The following is a 23,066-nucleotide window of genomic DNA, read 5'->3' as shown; positions in this document are numbered from 1 at the left end:
AGACATCTTGCATTTAATAGCGTCCCTTGAAGAAGACTCTGCTCAGTAATGCTCTGTATCTCTATGTACTCTTTGCTCATTAATTACCAAAGGCACCACTGATTACCGGGTGTGTCTTAAATTAGCGACTCTAATGGCAACCGTAATGAACAGACACACACACACACACACTTTTAGGCCTACACCGCGAGCTGTCTAGAGCATAACTAATTCCGCAGCCATTCGCGCTGCAATCGATGGCAAAAATTATGACTCTATTTGGGAGCCGGTCCTCCAGCGAGCCCGTTGACAGGCGTACATCCGCAAATGCAGGGCAATTGATCGACTTGCCGCTGGTTGGTACGGTGTCTTTCCCTACCCAATGTCCTGCGAAAGTATGGGTGCTGATGGAAAGGGCTACCCGGTATCTACATAAACTTGTACAATTGCGAAAGGCGTCGAGTTGGCGACTCGAGGGTGGCTCAGCCCACGAACGGTTGCATAATTTGCAGATCGTTATCGGAAACACTTAATTAATCTCGCTGGTTTGCGATTTCCGAGCGGGCGGTGAGGTGCTGCGCGGGACTCGGTAAAAGATCGACCGGTTTTTGGGCCAGGGATCAGGAACGGGGCTTGGACGAGGAACAGAGACATCTGTGCGTAATAGGGCTTTCGTTTCTTGCGGATGCTTTCAGGTTGATAATTAGCAGTTGGATGGTCTCAGCGGCGTTATTTGTTTATTAAATTATTCTACGATCGATTGAAAAAGCGACTTTGAAATATGTACGGCCATTCCAGTTTTTGAGTTGAACAGTGAAAAATTATTTGCATTTTAAAATTTATGACAGTATTTTTATAAACCCTTGATCATTCTTGTATTCAAAAAAGGAAGTCAGTTTGTTGATCATCAGTATCATAACCTCACTTTTACAAAATTGGGTAGTCCCGATCTATTGTCCCCCACTGTATTTTCTAGATTTTTTACCAGCTTCTAGCACTTCTTACCAGCTGTAAAGAACGGGTCAATCCATGTGTGGGTCGTATTTTATCAGGCAATAAATCGAAATCCTTCCCACTTTTCTCCACGTGCGCCACGATCTTACCCCAAGAACGTTCGTCATCCGATACTCTGGTTTGCGCATTCGAAAGCGAGGATAAGCTGCCCATTCCGTTAAAGCTTCGAAGCTTCTTGGGCGTCGTGGTGCAGTTCTTTGGTTTGGCGATGCTAGCTCCGATCCGCTAGTGTGGCAACTCGTGGTGACCGATGGACGGGAGCTGATCTCGTGCTGCTTAGCCACCGTGGAGCAGCTTGAATCGAAGAGACCGCCCGTGGCGCTCCTGTTGGTGGGTTTTCTGGCCGTTTTTATTTTTGTGTCGAAAAAATTCACCCCAAGTAGAACGGCATACTTCTCTTCCTGTAACGAAGCTGTTCGAAAGCACCGAACTGCGGGCAGTGTATTGAAAGAAAGGGTGACTGGAATGTGTTTGTCACACGTAACCAAAAACCACACCATGGGTGAGCGCGTGCTTCGGGTCCAGGGTTTGGTGTTTGTTTGTATGGTTGAGCTGCTTAAAGTAGTTTTTAAATGCGTCAGCATAGATAACAATGACTGGCAATCATTTTGATTTGGATTTTTATAGATTTTTAATCAAGAAGATAGGTTCTTCTATGGTGAAAGGATGTATTTTATCGAACGAAATGAAGATTCTCAACCAAACTTAAAACAACATAACATTATTAAATATAAAAATATTTCAGATTTGGAGAAATTAGTTAGAAATAAGAGAACATAATTCATGCTATTAAATATTATTGATTCATAAAACTCCCTGAGCTTCTTCAAAAACTTCCAAACTCACCACGAATTTGACGATTCCGTAATGCCATCAAGGACTATCTATACCAATAGAGTAATAAATAAATACATATGTATGTTACCGAACTTTGCAAACTAATGAATCCTTTAAAATTAAATTGATTTTCGAACAACTGAAAAGATATATAGAAACCTTAAACATGAACTATCCTTACGCCAGAACAAACTTAAATCGATTGAGAAAATTGCTAGCCCGCAGAGGATACAGTCTAAACTAAAGAGTATGTATACACTATCATCGAACTAGAAATTCGAACACCGAGGGCCAGAAAAACCCTTTCCCAAAAACCTGTTCGTAACATCCGGTGACGATAAGATAAAACTTGTAATTAAGAATGTTGAAAATGAACCGTTCTATATGCTGACAAGTTTTTCATGCCCCAGCACATCCAATCCCCAGGCTTGCGGCCTGTGGTCTGATGTGGCGTGGTGTGTAAGTGTGTGAAGTTCGTGTGTGTGTATGCGTGTTAGTGGTAGGAAAAAGTATGGAGCTAAACGCTATCTCGAAAGGATGCCAAGTACAGCGATCCTAATCAGCAGCATCTGCTTTAACCCCGGGGAGCACTGATGTACTACCTTCTCCAAATTTGTTCTTCTGTAATCATGGACTATACGGGAATAGGTATGGCTAGAAAGGAAGGTCACAAGAAGCCACGGGCGGGATAGCAATGGCGTTCCAAACCACTGAACCGAAACGCAACCCGGCCACCGAACGAGGAGACGATCTGTGAAAAGCTGTTAGGAAGAATCGATTTGTCGTCGAGTTTAGCAGTTCGACTTCAGCCCGCCGACACCGACACCCAGCCCTTGATTCCACAGCACATTCCAAGGGTGTTAAAGTGGGCAAAGCAGCCCGATACTACTACCACCATACGAACAGCCACAACACTTCTGCAAGCGTGTCTTGTCGCTTCGGTGGACAGTTAATCCGTCGTGTTCGCCTGCGCTCCCCAGTTTTCTGTGATGGTGGAGCGGTCGCCATGGTAACGAGCTCAGCCGAAACCACCACACACTCTTCGAGTTTTCGAGAGCCTTTCTGGAGTTAGGTGTAAGGAAATTCTACCAACACCGGCGCACCGTTGGCGTGTGATTGTGTAAGTAAGCTTCCATGCCTTGATTTGTGTTGGTACCGGACGTTCGTCCTTTCGGGCACACTCGGTAAGGTATTTGTGTGAGCAATCGCGGCAAAACGGTGCAACGAAAAAGGGACGCATATTTAGGAAAAGCTGATAAAGCGCGCATGTCTTCGCTATCCCGGGGTTTGTGTAAAACAGGCAAGCGCAGGGTGTGCGGTGCATGCTGGCAGGTGCGCTCATCCTGTCCTGCCCCGGCCCCGGTGTCCTTTCGGTAGCGGAGCTGTTAGCCTATCTGATGGTGCTTAGCATAAAAATGGCTCCATCCAGCATGCCGGTGGTGAAGTGTACGCCAACACCATGAAAGCGCCGACCGACGAGATCGGTGTTCCATGGTGGCGAGGTGTTAGCTTGATAAATTAGGTACGAAACATCAGACTCCGTGCCCGTATACCCAGACGCCTTGCCAGGGCGTCCAAGGGCGAAACCAAGCTGGAAAACTGTTGAAGTGTGATGGGTTTCCCGTTCAGTGGAGCAGTTTTTCTACTCTGCGCCTGTGTATGTGTGTGTGTGTGTGGGCGTATGTGTTAGCTCAGTACTTTGGAAAAGTGAATCCATTTTCCAGCAGGAATTCCGGAGCTGATGAGGGCTTTTTCGAACGCCCAGAACTCGTGGATATCTCCAAGGATTGGTTCAATTTGTTTACCGCTCGATTCAATACTCAACCGAAAGTGACAAAGTATTGATTGATCGAGTATCCAGTGCGCCATTAGTCAGAAACACGAGGGGCTTTCGATCATAATAAGTACCCGCTTACAAATCGACAACTGGTTCCCCTGGAAGCCACAGCTGGTTTCGATAGTGGCACAAATCCTTCCCAAAACCTGGAGCACGTTCGCGATAAATTATGTTGATTAGTACTGTCAGGCAGATTTTGCACTGGGCTCGCATGTGTGTCGGTGCGTTGTCTACGGTCAATTTGTCGACTGGTGTGCACGTGTGCCGTTAGCGTACATTCTGTCGCAATATGTGTCGAGATCGAAGTTGTTCCAGGAACGCTGGGATTGTTGTAACGTTTCGCCCTGCCACTAATTACCGGTACAAAATGTCTCTATAAAACATCGTCCATAAATTATGTGGGTTATCTGGCTGTCGTGGTGGTCTGAAGTTGATACTCGGCCCATCCTACACCAGAGCACAGGGGCTAGTGTATACAGCAGGGAAGGAGTCGAGTTGCAATCGCGGGACAAGTACTTTAATACCTGCTCCAGACAAACTCTCTGTGGATATTGCCTCGGCAGAATATTCTACTTTTTTTCGACTTTTTTATGTGGCTTGTGTATCTCACAATACAACCGTTGCCTATTTACTACAAGCTTCCTTGGGCGAAATGTATCTCACTGACTAACTGCCAAGTAGTGTGCAAAATTGTCGAAATATCTCTGGGTCTGCACCGCTCTTCAAGGTGATGATATTCCCTCAACACCTTCCCGCATGGAAGCGGGAACAGAAATAGAATCGTTTTGCTGGTGCATTCGAGCCAGAAAGCCGGCCCCCCCCGCGAGCCGTTGGAAAATATCGATTTTTCGTGTTTATCTCTTTATTATTGATATTTGCTTTAACGATTCCTCTAGCGCACGAAAGCCGTTTTGTCGGGTGCCCTCGAGGGTGAAACATAAACCGACCCGACCAGCCCGACCCGATTGAGCGCCATTTTTGCCCGAATGTCCACCACCATTGGTGGGCCGCACTGGTGCGGTGGAGCTCGATTTTCTCTCGCCTGGTACGTGTGTATGTGTATGTATCTCGTGGGGACGATATCAATTTCATCAAATCATAATTTATGGATTGCCATTCCCTCTTATAAATGGTTTATTCTGCTGCTCGTCGCCGTCTGTGGACGTTGTTATAGGGACGAGTCTTCTCTTGCCCATGCTGGTGGACCTATTCGCGTGTTGCAGATGGTGGTGGTGGTAGTTGTCGGTTGTCAAATTCATGGCCCTTTCGTCTCTGGAATATCATATTTCCCGTTTTCATGGTGTTACGCGCCCGTCCACTTATGGTGATTGTGTGGGTGTAGCCAACCCCAGGAATAATGGAAGGAAGCTGTGTGTGCCGGTTGGTTTTATCCTTGTTTGCCACAGTACGTGCTGGCTCGTTTTAGCCTGTGTTTTTTTTTTGTTGTTGTGTGTATTTCACTTCTGTTTCCTTTTGAGGAAATGGCAACACGCAAACACATTCTTCACGCAAGTGCGCAAACACCCATTTTACGAAGGGTTTTTGGGTGAGTGAATAACTGAGCAGGGGAGTTCGCTCTCTCTCAGGAAATATATTTTCCACTACTGATGTGGCCATTGCGCTTCCTGCTTCGGAATCCATGGTGAACTGCTGGTTTTTTTATATCAGCACTGAGTTTTAGTGTTTGTGTTGAGTTGTTTACTACACATTAAACATTCACGATTCATCTCGTACTGAAAATGAGAAAAAGAATCATTTTTGTGTAGTACATGAGAGTGGCGAAAAAATTCCAATTTAATATTTAAAGTTGTGTAAGGCGTAAGAGTTGAGAAAACTTGTCGAGCAGCAGTCGTAAAAATTTCCTTTAATTTGCAAACTCTCATTGCTTTTATTTTGCAAACAACTGTACTTTTTCCTGTATCAGAATGATTAAGATATCAAAATATTTGAGAGATAGCTGGTGATTATGTCCCGAAAAATAGGCCCACTAATGGTTTCATTGGCCATAAGCAGAGAGAGGCTTGACTAGGAAACTCTTTTATTGGAAGATTCACGTCTGCCTCAGATTCAAATTCCCGGACTATCTTTGAAACCGCCAGGACTTCTTCTTGGCCTGCTCAGGATCGGGCAAGTCGTGTCGACATGGCCAGATCTCCAAACAGTTTCCAGAAAACTCGATCTAGGGCTGCAGTCTTCCATCCACGGCTACATCCGATCTCCAAAAGGTTAAACTCCACTTGGTCCAGCCAACGAGATCGCTGTGCTCCTCGACGCCTCGTGCCGAACGGGTTGCTGACGAGCACCTTCTTGGTGGGACATGATTCCGGCATCCTCATCACATGCCCCAGCTAATGTATCCTTCCGGTTTTGACTACCGTCAGGATATCAGCACCGCCAACCAGCACAGCTAGCTCGTGGTTCATTCTTTTCGCGCACACCGCCAAAGATAGTCCTTAGCACACGCCGCTCGAACGTGGCGTGGACTCGTATCCGTAGAGTACTACCGGACGTATCAAGGTGCGGTAAATCGTGCATTTTGTGTGTTGTTGGAGTCTTTTGGATCGCAGGAGTTTGTAGAGTCGATAGTAGGCACGATTCCCCTGAACAATGCGCCTTTATACTTCGCTGCTTACGTTGTTGTCCGAAGCTACGATCGTACCAAGGTAGCAGAACTCCTCTACCACCTCGAGATCGACGCCGTCAACTGATACTCTGCTTCCGAGTCGGGCTCTATAGCAAGGGGCTCCAGTCTGTAGAAGAGTATTCGGGACAGGATCTTACAGGCAGCATTCTAGACTGTGATGGCCCGGAAGTTAGCACAGTCCATCCTGTTGTCCTTTTTGTACACCAGGTGTATGACACCCTATTGAAATAGCCTTCTGTAATAGTATCAATTAGATAATAATTTGAGTTTATTTAATAGAATAGACTAAATACAGCATATTCAATCTTCTTTCTAGATTGTACTGAACTCAATGCACCGCTACCAGCCCAGGATTCATCTCGTTCGTCTTGGACCGGGACAAAATATTCCCAACTCACCAAAGGAGCTGCAGGAGGTGGATCAAAAGACGTATGTCTTTCCCGAAACGGTGTTCACCGCTGTCACGGCGTATCAGAACCAACTGATAACGAAGCTGAAAATCGACTCGAATCCATTTGCGAAGGGATTCCGGGACTCGTCACGGTTGACCGATTTTGACAGGTAAGCTGAGAGCTAATAGTTGCCAATTAATATTGCGAAAAATCAACCAGGAAAAAATTAACTTTATAACCTGATGACCTTTTCCTCCTATGGGGCTACTGAAATTTTGAATCTTACATGATTTTGGGAATAACCTGAAGAAACACAAAACGAAATACTCTTAACTCTTGTTCCTTGTATTGTTTCAGTTACTCTGGCATGTAAGTATAGTAAGGAAAAGCAGAAACAGTTGGTGAAGATTAATTATTTTTTCTTACATTAAACTTATAGCTAATTTCATAAATATTAGCTCCACCTTCTTCAAAAAATGATTTATTTTTTCGATAAGATTGATAAGAAGTAACTTTTATTTATGCGACAATGGTAACGCCTTTTCGTAACCTTTTTGGCGGTACCAAAAAAAAACGAATTCTTTTGCTTACCTTCTGCACAATTGTACTTGCCTTTGACTCATGCGTTGTTCTTTGTTTTTCACGTCAACTCACCCAGCAGCAGTATGGGTCCACCGATTGCCTTAAGGGTGTTCGCCCTGGAAGGTCCCAAACCTCAGCAACCGCCCCACCGCAATGCGTGCGCGAGAATTGAGATGAGAAATAAAATGACGACGTTTTTCTCACCCCCTCGCATTCCAGCTCCTCGGCGGTACCACCCGTCAAGGCATCCTGGCCCTGCAGCACGGTTTCGTTTTCGTTTCACTAAAGTGTTGATTACAGAGCGGCACATTCGGCACCTCCGTAAAGCGTTCGAGCAGCACAAATCGCGCGTTGCATGAAGGCGTTGCACAAAAACACAAAAAAAAAAAACAGACTAGAGGAAGGCAAAACGGGGCTAAATGACTGTTAAAAGTGGTCGTAATTATTCTGACAACTGTGCTGCGCTGGCCCCCGGGCACGACGACGCAGCGCTCGGTCTGTTCCGCCGCAAGTACACCTCGCTGTGGCTGATCTACCGAGCCAGGTTTCTTCTCGGAGCAGGAGGAGCCTTCGATTGGTCGGCGTTTTGGGGCGTTGATTGCCGCCTCTTTGCGACCACGGCGCGGAGACTCGGGGCATTCCGTTTCGAATGCGTCAAAGGACGCGGCAAAAATTAAAGCCGAAGCGGATGGAAAACACTTCGATGCGCGTAATGATTGATAAAATCCTTACAACACCTTCCAGATTCAGAAGAGCCGATCGCTGTAGTTCAGCAGCACACACACACTAAAAAAGGCGTAAACTGAAGAAGACCGGCCGGCGGCTGTATTGTGGCCGAGAATGGCCGAGAATGAAAAGAGGGCAAGATTCGCATGAAGCACCCGAATGCGTTCGGCGGGCTGCGTAGTAATTTACACGAAATTGATGAACTCTCGAGCCGTAAAGCGTAACATGCCGGGCGGTAATAATTTATGACCGTCGACCGTTGTGGGGAGAAGCATTTTTGGAGGGGGGAGAAGCCGAAGAGCATTTGTGCAAGGATGCCCGTAAGTCTGCGCGGGCCAGCTTGTGACAGGAAGACGCCTCGGAAAGATGATGCTGTCCTGAGGTACGCTCGAACGGGTGTGTGAGTTGGTGCAGTATCGCTTGGACAGACAGCGGGCCGCAATGGTTTGCTTCGGGAGGGTTGCAGTTTTGAGAATTCTTTCAGCGTTGAGGAGAAAAGGCTCTTTTGAACCGTTAGCACATTCTTTGGAGCGGAAGATTGATGTTTCTGTTCGGTTCGATCCTGTGTCATGCCGTTGTCCTGTCGGTTTCGGAGCTTTTGCTCTATTCACCTGCCACTCGTCAAACACTGATGCATCATGCATCTTGAAGAAGGCACATCGATCATAATTGTCCGGTTGGCGCAGAGCGGTTCCAGTTGCAGAACGTTAAATACATTTTAATGGTTGGTCGTGGGAGTTCAAGACGAAGTGGAAGGTTTGATTTTTGGAAGGAGTTTTAAAAGAAAGGTCCTATCAAACTATGTAGTGTTGTAATTGGTGATATATACGACGCATGTCTGTGGAGTTAGCATTATCATTTGAATCTCGATGAATTGACATTCAATTTTCTACTAAATTTTCATGCCAGTGATGCAATATTTGGCTCAAGGAGTAGGCCTTTAAGGACACAAGGACTTTATAGTTTCGTACATATTGAAAAGATAGGCCCAATTGACAGACACACATGGATGATGTGAAACGTATTTCCAGACAATAAACGCACATGATCCTTACCATTAGTATCGTACACCGGACAATTCATCATCGAATTTTGGCAAAAAACTCTTTGCACAATAATTAAAGGGGCCATCCACCGATCGGGAGTTGTGCCGGTAGGAGTTACCGCCTCAGCCACCGTCCTATTTTGATGTATCGTGTTTCGCGAAGATTGTAGGGCGTGAAGCCGGAAGATGATTAGCGATCAAAGTGCATCTCTCGGTAAGGGCATCAGCCCAAGAAATAAGCATCGACCCCCTTCGATTATGATGTGGCCAATGCTGGTGCAATGATTGGAAAAAGACAGAAACACCGTACGTCGGTATGGATTCGAAGCTGGAGCACTTTAATGGGAAGGAAAAGAAATTTCGAAGACTTTTTTTTCTCACTCACTTTGAAGTCCTGTCAATCTTTGTGTGTGTGAACATGGGTTGCGAAATGCACAATAAAAATAAAAGCTTCTCCAATATGCACCTTTGGGGCTGCAAAAAAGAATAAAAACAAAAGTACACAAAGAAGCAAGAGGCAGCAAAAAGTGCTGGCAGAAGAAAAATAAAAGAATCGGCACAATTGGTCAGATTTTTCATAATTACACCCGATGATAGCAGCTAATAATTGAAGGCTCTAATTTGTTGTACGCGAGGTGTGAAGGAATCTTCGGATCGCGGTTCGGAACTGGCGACTTTCAGCCCCCCCCCCCCCCCTCGGCTGCCCGATTCACCGCGTGCACTGCCCAGTTTCGCAAGTCCTTCGCCGTGGGTGCTTATCCGCAAGCGAGCAGCCAGGGACCGGGCATTAACATGCACCGGCGGTTGACCGGCGAAAACAAAAAAGGAGCGAACAGCCCTTCAGGCTAATATCATCACCAGAGCGGCGCACGAAAATTACAGGGCGGCAGATCGTGCGATCGCGGCTCGAGTGTCGTTTCATGTTCGCCTTCCTTTCGCGCGCCTTCTTTTCAGCGGCTTTTCCCATTGATTGGGAACCGAACTTGCCTCGTTGGTAGGTTGCTGTTGCTGCTGCTGCTGCTGCTGCTGCTCCAGTGTGAAGAAGGCGATCCTGTTTCTGCGTGACTACCAAAGATTTCATTCCCTTTTTTGTTGCCCCTCCACCACGGTTTTACGGATGGAGTGGGAATCGTTCTCGGGAACGATCAGTGCGAGCCTTCATGGAGCCGTGCTCTCGCGTCCGAGAAGGCTGTGTGCTTCATGTTCATGAGCTTGAATGAGTATCTGGAAGATGCTGGTGTAGCTCTGTGCATGGAAGCCAATCTTCCAAAGTTTGGACCAGTAAAATAGTCAGTAAACGATGGCTGGGTTCGATTCATACCCTCCCTTTACTTTCAACCTATTTTTCCCACCTGATGATGCTGGTGGTAGACGGAACTGGGTGATGTGCAGGTCTTCGTTTTTTTTTTTTATTTCTTTTTCTGCGCAAGCCTGTTTCGCAAGATATGCGGTAGAGAAAGATCGAAATTGATCGTTCCGCGAGGCACCTCATCGTCGTAGTCAAACTGATCACGTGAATTGGTTTATGGTCGTGTGAAATTGAAAATGAAGCGAACTTTATAGTTATTTAATAACTGATCGTTGCCGGGACAAGTCCTTTGTTGGTTGCGGCGGTATTGCCACACTCCTCCAGGCCCGGTGTATATTAGTTGGAGGAAGATGATGATGATGATGATGATTATGATGAGCAGCACAATTCTGGGTAGATTGTGGGTGTGTCTGGACCTGAAATTGCTGGCCAAGAATTTGTTACTTTGAACGAAATTTCTGGCAAGGAAACCTTAACTTCAAGGAACATCCATGCAGACTTATTCACCGAATCAAAAGTTTTTTTTCCCATTTTCACTTGTAAGGAACACAAAATACTAAATCTAGTAAATTTGCTTTACTTTCCTTCTCAGGGATCCTATGGATGCCTTACTGCTGGAGCAACATCTTCGTTCACCGATGCGCCTCTTCCCAGACCCGATGGCGATGGCACAGTTCGCATCCGGCCAGGAGCTGGACGGTCCAACACAGGCGGCCCTTTTCGAGAAGGCTCGCCAACATCTTCAGCTCTGGGGTCGATCACCGTACAGCGAGTTGCTTCTGCCCCAGATGTACCAGCGTCCTCCCGCCAATCTGGGTGCCCTAAATCTTGGCCTCTGGCAAGCAACCGGTGGCCAGTGGCCACCACAGATACCACCCGGGTTTCTGCAGCAGACGGCCTCTCTTGCTGTAGCGGCTGCCTCGGGCCAGGGTCCTCGAACCCCACCGCCACCACCACCAGTTTCAAGCCCCTCACCGAACTCTGGATCACCGTCGCCGGGTGAAATGCGTGCGCGGCAGATGGGGAATCGATTCAGCCCGTATCAGATACCTCCGCAGCATGTTCAACACCCACCAACAGCCTCCCGTACACCACCAAACTAGCCTTCGAAAGAGTTCTGCTGTAAATAAGGCGCAGCTGTAAATAATTGTTCATATACTGTCACAGCGTTGTAAGGATGACGCAAGGTTGTCTCGTAACAGAGTCGCGTATTGTTATTTATTTTAGCCAACGTTAGCATTTTCTTTAAGTTAAAAACAACTTTTTTATTGAATAAAATTAATGCTTATTTTGGTTTTTAGCACATCAAAGCTTTCACATTGAAAAAAACTCTTTTTTAAAGTATTTTTTGAAATCTTCGTTCATGCATATGTATTTTTGAGTGATTATTTTATTTATCCAGCAAAAACTTTTGTAAAAAATGGTGCGTTTGTGATTTAGTGAAGGATTGAGTTAATAAAAGCATAGCAGTATTCATGATACTTTATTCTGTTTGAGTTGTGGGTTTTTAAAATAATTATTAATAAGAAAAGAATTTATTGGAATAAAATCTTGAAATTCAACCTGATCCTGAATTTTGCGCAATGTCATGAAAGAAATGAAAGCACACACGGGCAGCTCGAGATGATTTACCAAATTCAGCATCAATTTGTTTATTAGCTTACCGCATTTCGATCTTTATTCTTCGGCACGTGATTACCTCCGGGAATACAACACAAAGTGCATAAGGTGAGTGAAACAAATCATAAAGCATGAAGAAACCACATCATCAATGGTGTGAATAATTTACTACGACTCGTTTTCTAGCGTCCATAAATCATATCTTACACCAAGCAATACGTCACGATGTAGTGAAACTTTTGTATTTGGCTCTATTTTTATCCCAGAATTCATTCTTTCTTTGCGAAACTCAAAGGTATTTCTGGCTTGCTTTTGTTTTCTGGCAGTATTGCATGTGTATTCGCATACGCAGGATAGAATCACACCAGATAGAATCGACAAACGAGCATCAAATGACGCGTATCATCTCGGCCACGCGACCCAAAGCCGGGCACATCAAATGCGCATCCCTCAAGGGTTTCCTTCACACCCCGGAGGAACTGTGCCTTTGCGAAAATTAACCGTAAGGGACAAACTCCCGGACTTACTGGATGTAGGATGGTACTGGGTGATGTGGCTTGTGCCGTGTCCAATAAATATCATTCGATACGCGTTCGATCTGGTGTATCTGTGAGTATCTGCTTCGTTTCTGTTGAAATTCAATTTAACAGTCTTAAGGGATTAGAAGGTGGGTCCGACGGGAAATGAACATCTTCCTTCCCTGATGATTAGCCATTACAGTGAGCGTCACGTGCACGAAAACCATGGCGCATGAGATAGTAGAATTACCGAGACACAGGAAAAAGTACTATCACTGCGTCAACCGTGGTGGCGTGAAATTGCATCCGCTCATCTGCCACTGCTGCAAGTGCTGCATCTCGTTTGGCGTATCGTTAATTCAGGGATAGCATACGCGCACGTGCTGGCACGCACACACAGCTTTCTTTTAAAACACCAAACCGTCAGAATAAAGTGCTTGAAATGGTGCGAATAGTTGCCAATGCAATCAGTGAGCAGATTCACTTTTCCCACTAGCCACGACACCGTCCGCGGCTCGGCACGGAATGGGATGTGGTGCATTGTTAATTGTCACCTTCGTCTGGGCACGGGCACTCTGGGCGTCGGTTGTCCTGCAGCAGTCACGAATCACGCCAACGAAAACGCGACCCCGTTGAGCCATTAGCACCGCATTGCAGCACTGATGAAGATGACGCGTAAATGGACAGGCAGTGCACAGAGAGAGAGAATGCAAAAAAAAAAGGTAGGTAACGATGCAATTGCTCCGTTGCAGCGTGGAATGCGACTGGTGTGAGGTTGGTGCGAGTCGATTTATCATTTTTTTCTCCATCATTTAACTTCGCAATTGACCGCACAACACTTTGTAGTGGCGAATTGGCTTTGTGTGCCGAAATTGTGCAAATAGCATGCATTTTCACTCACTTGAGAACTCAATTAAATTCGGTTTGTATCGTAACGTTTCAGCTGCGTGATACGGATGAAGCCTTTACGAGGGAATGGGAATTATCGAGGAACAGATGTAGCTTTTGTTAAAATTGTAGAGAAATGTTTTAATTATTTTAAATGAGACGTCTAATGAGAGCATTTTTATGTGTGAGATACTTATGAAAATGGCTTGATATTGAACATGCTAGAAGGATTTTTTTGAAGGAATAATTCGGACTGATTGCAGCTGCTTCAGAATCGTTAACGCTTCATAATCTGCATAGCTCTGACTAAGATATAACATAATCTTTGTCTAGCTACTTATGGATTTTATTTTATTTTTTTGGATTTGTGGACAGTCATTTTTTACGATATGCATTTCCCCAACCTCCGTTTGTTCCTAAATACATCAATATGTAACAATATTTACGAAAGCATTTTCTCTCTTCATTGGCATTTTACCTTTTTAGCAACGTGGCTGAAAAGAAATTTGGCAATTGTGCGTGTTTTTAAATGTTAAATGGAAAAAAATGTGTTGGAAATTGAAAAATCCTTGAGTTGAGAGAAAACTTAAGGTATTGTTTCTAACCTACCCTAATTGCTAGCACTTAATTTAAACAAATACTTACAATTTCTTTGAACGACACGCTTAAAAACTAACAGCTTAAGAGGACAAATATCTTAGCATTTCCACCGTGCTGGAAAGGGACTAGGCATCATATGCCACTTTTTGTTTTTTCAATATTTCCGCTATAGTGGGTAAGTTACATTCTAAGTAAAGTGTAGACTTTTCGTACCAAGAGGGAATTTTAAGAATGGCTTTTAAAAATTTGTTTTGCGATCTTTGCAGATTTAATTTGTGTGTTGGACCGTTTGACCATACTGGCGATGCATAGGTTTGGATTTTCTGTTGAGGAGGCATTATGGAGTATTGAATATTTTTTCACATTCAATAGTTAAATTTTCTGAGTGGGTTTTGTATATTAAAATTCGTTCGAGAAATAGTCCAAAGTATTTAATGAAGCTTGGCCATGCAATTTTGTTTCCGTTAATTTTTAAATTCTTGAAGGTAGTTTGTGGGAGCTGTTGTATCTGGTAAAGAATCTGGCTTTTGATTTAGTGGCGTTAACTTAGAGTGTTCTTTTTTTGCAGATTTAGAACTCTTTATAAGAGCCTTGTTTAATGTTTTAATCACCGTCTTCGAGTGTTTTGCTGACGATGATAGTGCTGTAGCATATCTGCTAAACATCGCACTAGAGTATACATTATTTCGCATACAAAAAGCGTTACGTAGCATTATACGTAGCGTAGTACACTGACCAGCGCATCCGGCTAGCGAGTGACGCAATGCAATATGATATCAGTTCAAAACAACCAGCGAGTCCAGACAGTGATCAGCAACACTGTCTGCTGGCCATAGATCCAAAGAAGAATGATATACGACACATTTCTTGCAAGTGCAGCAATCGATCGCACCGTGACACATTTTATGTTTACGTAAATATTTTTGTACAAAATGCAATAGCAAAAAGAACAACCACTAAGAAACGATTTTCGATTACAAAAAAAAGAGCAAAAACTATTGTAAGTATTGGGTACAAATAAAGCGGTCTAGGAAGCCTTCGGCGCAGATGGAAAGAGAAGGTACAACAAGTTAAACCTTGCGTTCAATTCTTTCTAGTGGTTTGAGTGTCCCCTACCCAAGGTAAGGCCTCAAACCTCTAACATGCCTGTAAGGGATATTCCTTCCGATTATCCAAAGTCGCCTGGTCAACTGGCTCCGCCGATGAGTCTCCTACCAACTCGAGAGTCGTCCTACCAAAGGTAAGGCCTCGATGTCTCCAACTTTCCAGTAAGGTAGATTCTCATCTCGAATTTATCTGACTCCCTGGACAGTTAGATAAAAGAAAGATATTGGTCTGCACAGTTCGCAAACACGTTGTTCCGTTCTCGCCGCGATTATAAGTCCGAGTTTCTTCTTCTCCGCCACATGGCGACTGTGAATACATCAGCGTGTCGCCACATGGCGACATCATCAGCGTAAAAGTAGTTTTCGCAATTCGGCATGATTGGAATATTTGACGTGTATATATTAAAGAACAGTGGGGACAGGACACTTTCCTTGCGGTACCCCTGCCGATGGGGTGTAGGAATACATCCGAACGACTGTCCAAAGGAATTAGGAAAGAATGAACAATGTAAATGCTTAACTCCTAAGTTATAAAGGACATAAAGTATCCGATGTACTTACAGTTGACTCTGTCATGTTGTGCTCTGTGTCAAACGTTCTTAGTGATTGTCCACCTTTTTTAATTTTATAGAGGATTTGGGTCTTTAACAATTTATTCATCATTCATTATGATTGCCTACTGACGAAGCATATGTACGTGCCTATGACTGAGACGAAGGCATACTGATTGGTACTGAATGAGGATAAATTTCGGTACGAAGTACCTTCATCGAATTGACCATAGCCACTCTAATTGAATAGATTCCTTTCCATTTTCTTCAAAAGACTTCATCTCACAGATGATTAGTAGATGGTAAGCTTGGTAGTAGTGTTATTGCAAGTGCAAGAAGAATCCATTTTGTATCCAACTTCATTCCCTTTTATAAAAGTCTAGTAGACATCTCAGATCTTTCATCTTTGGGAGTATCTGATTGGAAAACTTGCATTGAAAATGTTGTATAATTACCGTCAAAAGATCGCAGGTTTTCAAGCGTCTCGAAGTTGATAGAAACTGGAGGAAAGGCGTTAAAGTAAGCTATTTTATCTCACAACTATAATGAAGCAACTGTTGAAAAAAGTTGTCTGGTAAATAGAAAATGTTATAGAGAAGTTGAAGAATGGAATAAATTCTTACGCAAAAATATTGTTACATTATTTGGTAGAAACTGTTGGTTGTAACTGCAAGAAGAATAAGGCTGAATTCAAATCACTTAAAAATTCAAATCATAGCATGCTCCATGTCTTGTTTCGCGATCACCATGCACTCCACCGAAATTAGTAGACTGGATTTATTTCAAAACCAATCAAACTTATCTCCTCTTACCTAAGTTTGAAAGCTTTAGTTCTATCCCCGTCAATTATTCGTGACAAAATGGCAACCATCAAAGTTGCTACAATCACGCTGTACCTCGACTGCACTACCGTCACATTCTTACCATACCTTGATTCCCCCGCACACGGCACTCATAAACTGTCAAAGTCAAACGGTGACCTCCACCATATGCCTTACCAACGAACCCATTCTACCAACACTGACATTCACCGGTTCCGGTGAGGAATGGGTTTCCATTTCATTGCGCCCAAAATTCGAGCCTAATTCGATTGACATTTCATCCCGTCTGCATTTAACGGATTGACACTGTCGAAGAGCGAAATAAGCAGGCGTGAGCGAGCGATACATGCCAGCGCTTTTAAGTGGCTATTTTGGGCGATGCATTTTTGCAAACAAACGTTCGCCAAAAGTGCTGCTGGATCCTGTTAATTGAGTGCATCCCACGTGTGTGTTTGTGTGTGCTTTTGTACATTGATGCTTGCGTTTTGTCGATTTTTTATGTGCTCCTTTTGACACTGCCCGTCATGTGGGTGGTATTAGGAAATAAAAAAAAATCAAAAGCAAAAGACAAAATGCCACCACGCAGTGATGCATGAGATTTGGGAAACATAAAAAAGTGCTTCATAATTCGAAACCGAATGTAAAAAAAAACGACTAAATTGCGGCTAGTTTGTTTGACAGAATTGGTCCCGAACAGCGTGAAGCGTTTGGTACAGGTTGATGGTTGGCTACGTGCAGGGTGAAAACGGACAACAGACACAAGCTGCAAGTGTCAAGTTTGGGTCGGTGCATCGTCAAAGCTAAACTCACTTTAGAGCATCGGGGTGCCTCTGCCAGCCGGACCCTGTTACGGACCTGTTTTTGGAGCGCCCAGCGAGACAGACAGGTGTGGAGATTTGAGTTGTTTCGATTAAACCGAAACGTTGTGTTGCTGCGTTGGATGTGGCGATCCACGAAGGGAAAAGGGGGTATGAGCGCGCGAAGTGAAATGAGCAATAGACAGCGGGACAAAACGATCCATGTCCGTTAGGATTAATTGATATAGATTAAAAGGCCCCGAATCCCGAACCTTGAGCGATAGACACTTTTGGAGTGGTTCTCCGACCCGTCCCGTTGTGTTCTTCTCCGCATGTCCGTACCGTTGTCGGTGCAAAGCGTTTTCGTCCAGTTTCAGGTGCCGTTTTTTGTCAGCTTCATTATCCAAATAATGTGACAGTTTTAATGGAACCCTGGGATCATCCTTTCTGGCAGGACTCCGAAAAGGGAAGGGATAAATGGGCGGGCTTTTGTTTTGAATCGGTCCTGTTACGATGAGGACGCGATTGACGTGTTGACCTCGGTGGCCTTTGGACGAATATGTGTGTGTGTGTTTGTGTATATTAAAGGAAGCGCAAGGATCAATGCCTTGAGAATCGAAGAATTTGCTACAAGAAGGATAGGGTTGGGTATTTGTTTGTTTTAAGATTTCTTTTAAGTTTGAAGACATAAATCCTTAACACATTTCGATCAAATATGATGAGGGATAATGATGAATATCTGTCTAGAAATAAATGATTGAATAGGCTACTGAAGGCGTTATTCAAGCACATACAACATTAAGATGACTTAATACATCTATCAAGCCTGTTTGGAATTCGATCAGTGACAGGATGTGATTTTACATGTGAATTCCAACTTGGAATACGTATTTAACGAGTTCAGCTGATGCTTTAAGGGGTAACAATGTCTTGACCAAGGATCAAATGAGAGGACAACATGTATCAATATGACAGAAAAGACTTAAAAAAGCCTCATTTCTCAAGGATCTACTAAACTTATTTTAGATAACAATTTGCAATAAAAAGCGAAAAAACTCTACTTTTGAGTCCTGTCAACTAACAACAAATCAGGACTGCTAAGCAATTGTCACACGGCAAAGGATCTTTCGACACGATTCATTATTTTCCACCCCTATTTCTCTCGGGAACCATTTAACTTAAAAATCACATTAACTGGAACAAAACAAATCAAAACAAAGCTGAGCTCGTTCGTTAGTTACGCGATTCCAGAAATAGGGTTGTTTAAGTTCTTGTAAAAAAAAATTTAAGGGTGTTAAGTTATCACTTTTATAAACAAAAACGACTGAATATGGTGCTCGGACACTTTGCTTTTACAGCAAAACTGTATCAAGCGGAATACCTTGTTTTTACTTCATCGTCGAGAAGATTTCACTCAGCACTGATTGGCGTAGAGATTGTTTTTGCTTCTGCGTCATCATAAACTAGAGCATTTTGTTGTTTTGTTTCCTTATTTTAAATTTTAAGTATCTGAAGGGTTTATACGACTTGAGCTACCCGTTCAGGATTTCTTTCGATCCCACGAGATTCGCTTGGGTGTTTGGTAAAAAAGAGGGGTTGAAAATAAGATGTTCCGCTAGATAAATCAGGTATCCTCGAGCCGACTTGACACCCTCACCGAAGGCAAAGGGTTTAGCTACTGTTTAGCTCTTTCCTTTCACCCTTACCTTCAACACAACCTCCTGTCCTGTGATAACAATCGTTGTCGCGCCCGTTAAATAGCTACCGAATCGTTGGCGTCCGCCATCCTTCACCATGCTCGAAAGGGGAAATCGGTAGGAAAATCCTTTTTTTTCCCCCCTATGGCCTCAATCACTACCCCAGGCCGGAATCCGTAAAGCGACTTTACGAGCACAAGGATTCCACAGCCGAATGCAAAAGGCATTCGCTACGGAGTGCCAGCGTTTTACGCCCAGTGTATCGCGTTCCGTGTAGCGTGTGTTTTGCGCTTTAACACACTAGCCGCGGGGGAAAATCCTATCTACGCGGATCAGACTCGAACCCGCCGGTTGAACCCTTTTTCCCGGGCCGAAGCTTTACGGTGCTGCTGCTGCAAAGGTGTGACACACGCACGCATGCACGCACGCACCCGGAAGGCATTGGCCCGGGTGTTGACCGGGCAACGTGTCAATTGGAGTGAGAAAGTGCGAAAATCATCACACCGATCCGATATCCGATCGGTCACGGAAGCTTGGAGGGTTATTCTTTTGCCACGCGAAAGGGGTGTGAAATTATGGCAAATGTGTATCCCCGGTCAGTGGTGGGCAATGTATGTGTAGGCTTTTCTTTAACCTTTGGTTGAGTTGGAATGATATGAAATGTTTTAAACAGTTAGCAGCAGTTAACTGAACAGCGTGTTGTTTTTAGATTTTATTTAAATGTTTACATGGCAATCCTTTGCATTGTTTGTATAGCAATGTTATATAGTATAGCAAAGCAAAGCAAAGGTTTGTATAGCAAAGCCTCCATCAAGCAGGTATTTTGTCTTCGTCGCATTGATGCTCATTCCAATTCTGTTGCCCTCTCTTTTAAGTAAATCTAATAGCTATTTATCAATATCATTTATCGACATTTATGTCTTTGTTTTGTTTTATATGACGTACGTCCGTTGATAGATTTTCAACTTACAAAAAATTAAACATGATTTAATTGAATCGCCATATATGAAAGGATGTTCGAACTCCTGGATGAACAACGGTAGAGTCAATGCTCAGTTATCCTCATAAGAGTATGCTGTACATAAAGAGTTTTTTGGGCTTTTAAAATGACTATTTCACGGGCGCTTTAGCAAAACTCAAAGCGGTTATAACTGTGAGGATATATTGGTGAGTATGGCCATCTTGTATTATCAGGAATAATACAAGTAATACTAAGAAATCTTAAAATGCATTTGCTCGAATTTTTCGGTCCTCTCTGGAGCGAACATTTGTTGCTGAGTCGGGCCCTTGTCACGTTCAACGGATTGAGACCGGAGGATACCTTCGATTCAACCTTTCAAGAACGGAGGATCCGTCCGGATTTCGATTAACAGTCTAAGGGTGTTGGTTAGATGCTGCTTTATTCAAATTCTTGCTCGCTAATTTATGCTTTAAAAATGCTGACCGATCCGCAGTCAGCGGATATATCTGACCTAGTTTAACTGTTTTCGTTCGCTCACCTAATTATTTTTTCTTTTTTGGTTGATCGTATGTTTACCATTAACATTTTTGCTGCGTCGGTGCGTCACCAACATGAGCGATTTGAGTTACAATAGGAAATAATGTTTGTTTTCTCTTTATTATATCTATTGCTCATTATCTAAGACTCTCGTCTTTAGCAGAGCATCAAACTTTCCCAACGCCATTGGAGAAAACTTACTAGAACAATGGATCAACATACCATTTCATCATCGAGACGTGGAATCATTGTATATATAAAGCCAACTCCAAGCAACTCATCATTCCCACCAGATGTGTGTGTGTGTGTGTATTGAAGTCATACTGGGAGGTCATCATTTTTTGAATATTCTGTTAGTCAGCTCACAGCCAAAAATAAAAAAAAAACAAACCATATCTTCGGAGGCAAATACACAGTTTTCACAGCTATTGAAGTTTTCTTCAAGAAGCAAAGCGGCTTAGCTCAAAATGTGCTTGCCATAATCCGTCTCACAACGGAGAAAACCCGTTGCTTTCCATAGTTAGATTGAGACTGCCAAAAGGAAGCTCGCGGATCAACTCGCGAATGTCGACAGCTGCTCCCTGATGAGCTCACGGATGTTGGATGGTTGGCTTTTCGTCTAACTTTGGCACTTCTCCGCATGCAAACGTGTGCAGATGAAGAAGACGATTTATCTTCGTTTTGCTTCAATCGCGTTTCCATCTGCGCTTTGCCCGCCAACGAACCGGGGAAGTAACAATGTTGGCCACGGTTTAATGAAGAGGGAGGTTCATTTTAATCGATAATCATAGAGGGCAACTAATTAAGAAATCAGAAATAGATTAAGCGTGCGGTTGATGAGACATCGATGCATGTTTGCGCTGGTGTGGTTGGTTCTGTGAATTGGACTCGTTTCACAACTTTTGTATCTACAGCCTTTTTAAAAAGCTTTTCAATAAAGCATTGGTTTCATCTCACCTTTTCCCAAAGTGAATGTGCAACAATCTCAGCTGTTTTGACGCCAGTTAAAGAATGTGCTTCAGCGCGCCGGACTAGGCTTTAGCGTATAATTTCTGATCCAGTTCCAAAACCATCTCAATCTCCTCCCACAAGCCATTCGCTCCCATTGTTGTACAACTTTTGGGGAAGGCATGTTTTGATCGCCAAAAATCCATCCTCCAGCTGGAGGGCAATACTGTGCGGTGCGTGGCGCTTATTGGCCAGGATCGGTCACACGTAAAGAGGTTTGATGACTGTGGGAATTTATTTTTTCTCGCCCGTAGGTTCACTTCGAGTGGTTTGAAGAGGAGTGGAGTGGTGTGGTTGAGTTAATTTTTGACTCCCGTGTCACGGTTGAAACGGAGTCAATGGTTTTGCTGAACAGTTAATCGAAACCGTTTGGCACCTTTCGAACGTGGCCCAAGATCGTGGAACAAGGGCCCAAAATGCAAACAAAGTATCGAACATCTTTGGAATCGTGCGAGAAGATGGAGACGGGTGAAAGGGAAGAGACGGGGAATCACCTTGCGTAAGGTGCGTTTGATGGCGTGAGAATTCGTTTGATCGTGGCCAACCAACGGCATCATTGTTGAATGATGCTAATTATACAGAGAAGATTGGAGTAGACAGAGTCTTCCTTCGCTTTTGTGTCTGAGGGCAGGATGAAAATGGGAATCATCTTTGTTGAACACGGTGGTCTTAAACGGGGTGTCAGCTTTAGATGCTGCAGTTTGAAGTCGATGAAGCTATCTTAAAACTTGATAGAAAATTGTTTGAGAAAACTATGGAAGAAATATTTAAAGGATTTAAAGCTGTTGCTTCTGTTGAACGTAATTTTCTTTCACTTTGAACCGCTAAATCATAGAAGATAATATTTTTCGTGGCTAGTAGTAGAGACTAAGAGCATCGCCAGTCTAAGCTCGGCAGAACCGGCATTCAAATCATACTCAGACCGTTCCCATGAAGTGAGGACTGATTATTCTGTTAAATAATATCAAAAAATCTCGTAAGCCATAAGATGGTCGGTATTACCAAGCAAATCAAATGAATGTAATATGAAGCCATAATTGTGCTTGTGTCTTAGGACAAACTAAATATCCACTTGTTTTCTGTAGTTTAATAACTTTACTTTTACTTAGTTCTGGGTAGAGATGGCCCTGGTTTGATTTGATATAATCCTAAGTTTTTAAAGCAATTTTAATGTGTTTTAATACCATATTTTGATGTCGTACAAATATTTCATTTATTTATATGAGAAGAAGTCTATCTAGATTGAAGATTTATAGTGTTTAAAAGTTTGTGAAGAGATGTGAACAATAGACTTAACATTTTTTATAATTAAAAGCTTAGAATTATTAATTCTCTTACCGATTCAAAACTGCGTAAAGGGAACCTTGGAAAAAAAATTCTAGGATAAAAAACCTAAGCAATTAAAACCGATTGGCCACCTGGACCCAATCAACTTGGTGGAATTATTCCTAGAAAACGGTGCTGCCACCGCATGCATTCCCGATCGCATTCCATCGCTGTCGCTAACTGACAGTGATAAAAGTTAAAACGCTCCCTACTTTCAAGCAAACGTCCGTCAACGGGGTACGAGAACAAGATTGACATAACCCTACTGAGT

General features: G+C 43.5%; 2 protein-coding genes across 3 annotated transcripts in view; one reads left to right on the top strand and one right to left on the bottom strand.

Moving 5' to 3' along the window:
* Window positions 1-11,513, top strand: part of LOC126565865 (T-box protein H15-like) — a 50,445-nt gene extending 38,932 nt beyond the window's left edge. Inside the window, exons 5-7 of the mRNA XM_050223075.1 lie at window positions 6,628-6,872; window positions 7,061-7,072; window positions 10,958-11,513. Of these exons, the coding sequence (XP_050079032.1) occupies window positions 6,628-6,872; window positions 7,061-7,072; window positions 10,958-11,468 (768 nt within the window). The 3' untranslated portion in view covers window positions 11,469-11,513. The remainder of the gene's footprint in view (window positions 1-6,627; window positions 6,873-7,060; window positions 7,073-10,957) is intronic.
* LOC126565014 (solute carrier family 66 member 2) overlaps window positions 1-23,066 on the bottom strand; it is a 204,660-nt gene that overhangs the window by 115,502 nt on the left and 66,092 nt on the right. The gene's annotated exons all lie outside the window — the stretch shown is intronic.

The sequence above is a fragment of the Anopheles maculipalpis genome, chromosome 3RL (genome assembly GCF_943734695.1).
Source record: "Anopheles maculipalpis chromosome 3RL, idAnoMacuDA_375_x, whole genome shotgun sequence".
Classification (NCBI taxonomy): Eukaryota; Metazoa; Arthropoda; class Insecta; order Diptera; family Culicidae; genus Anopheles; species Anopheles maculipalpis.
The sequence above is the reverse complement of the archived record's forward strand: the minus strand, read 5'-3'. Positions and strand labels throughout refer to the sequence as shown.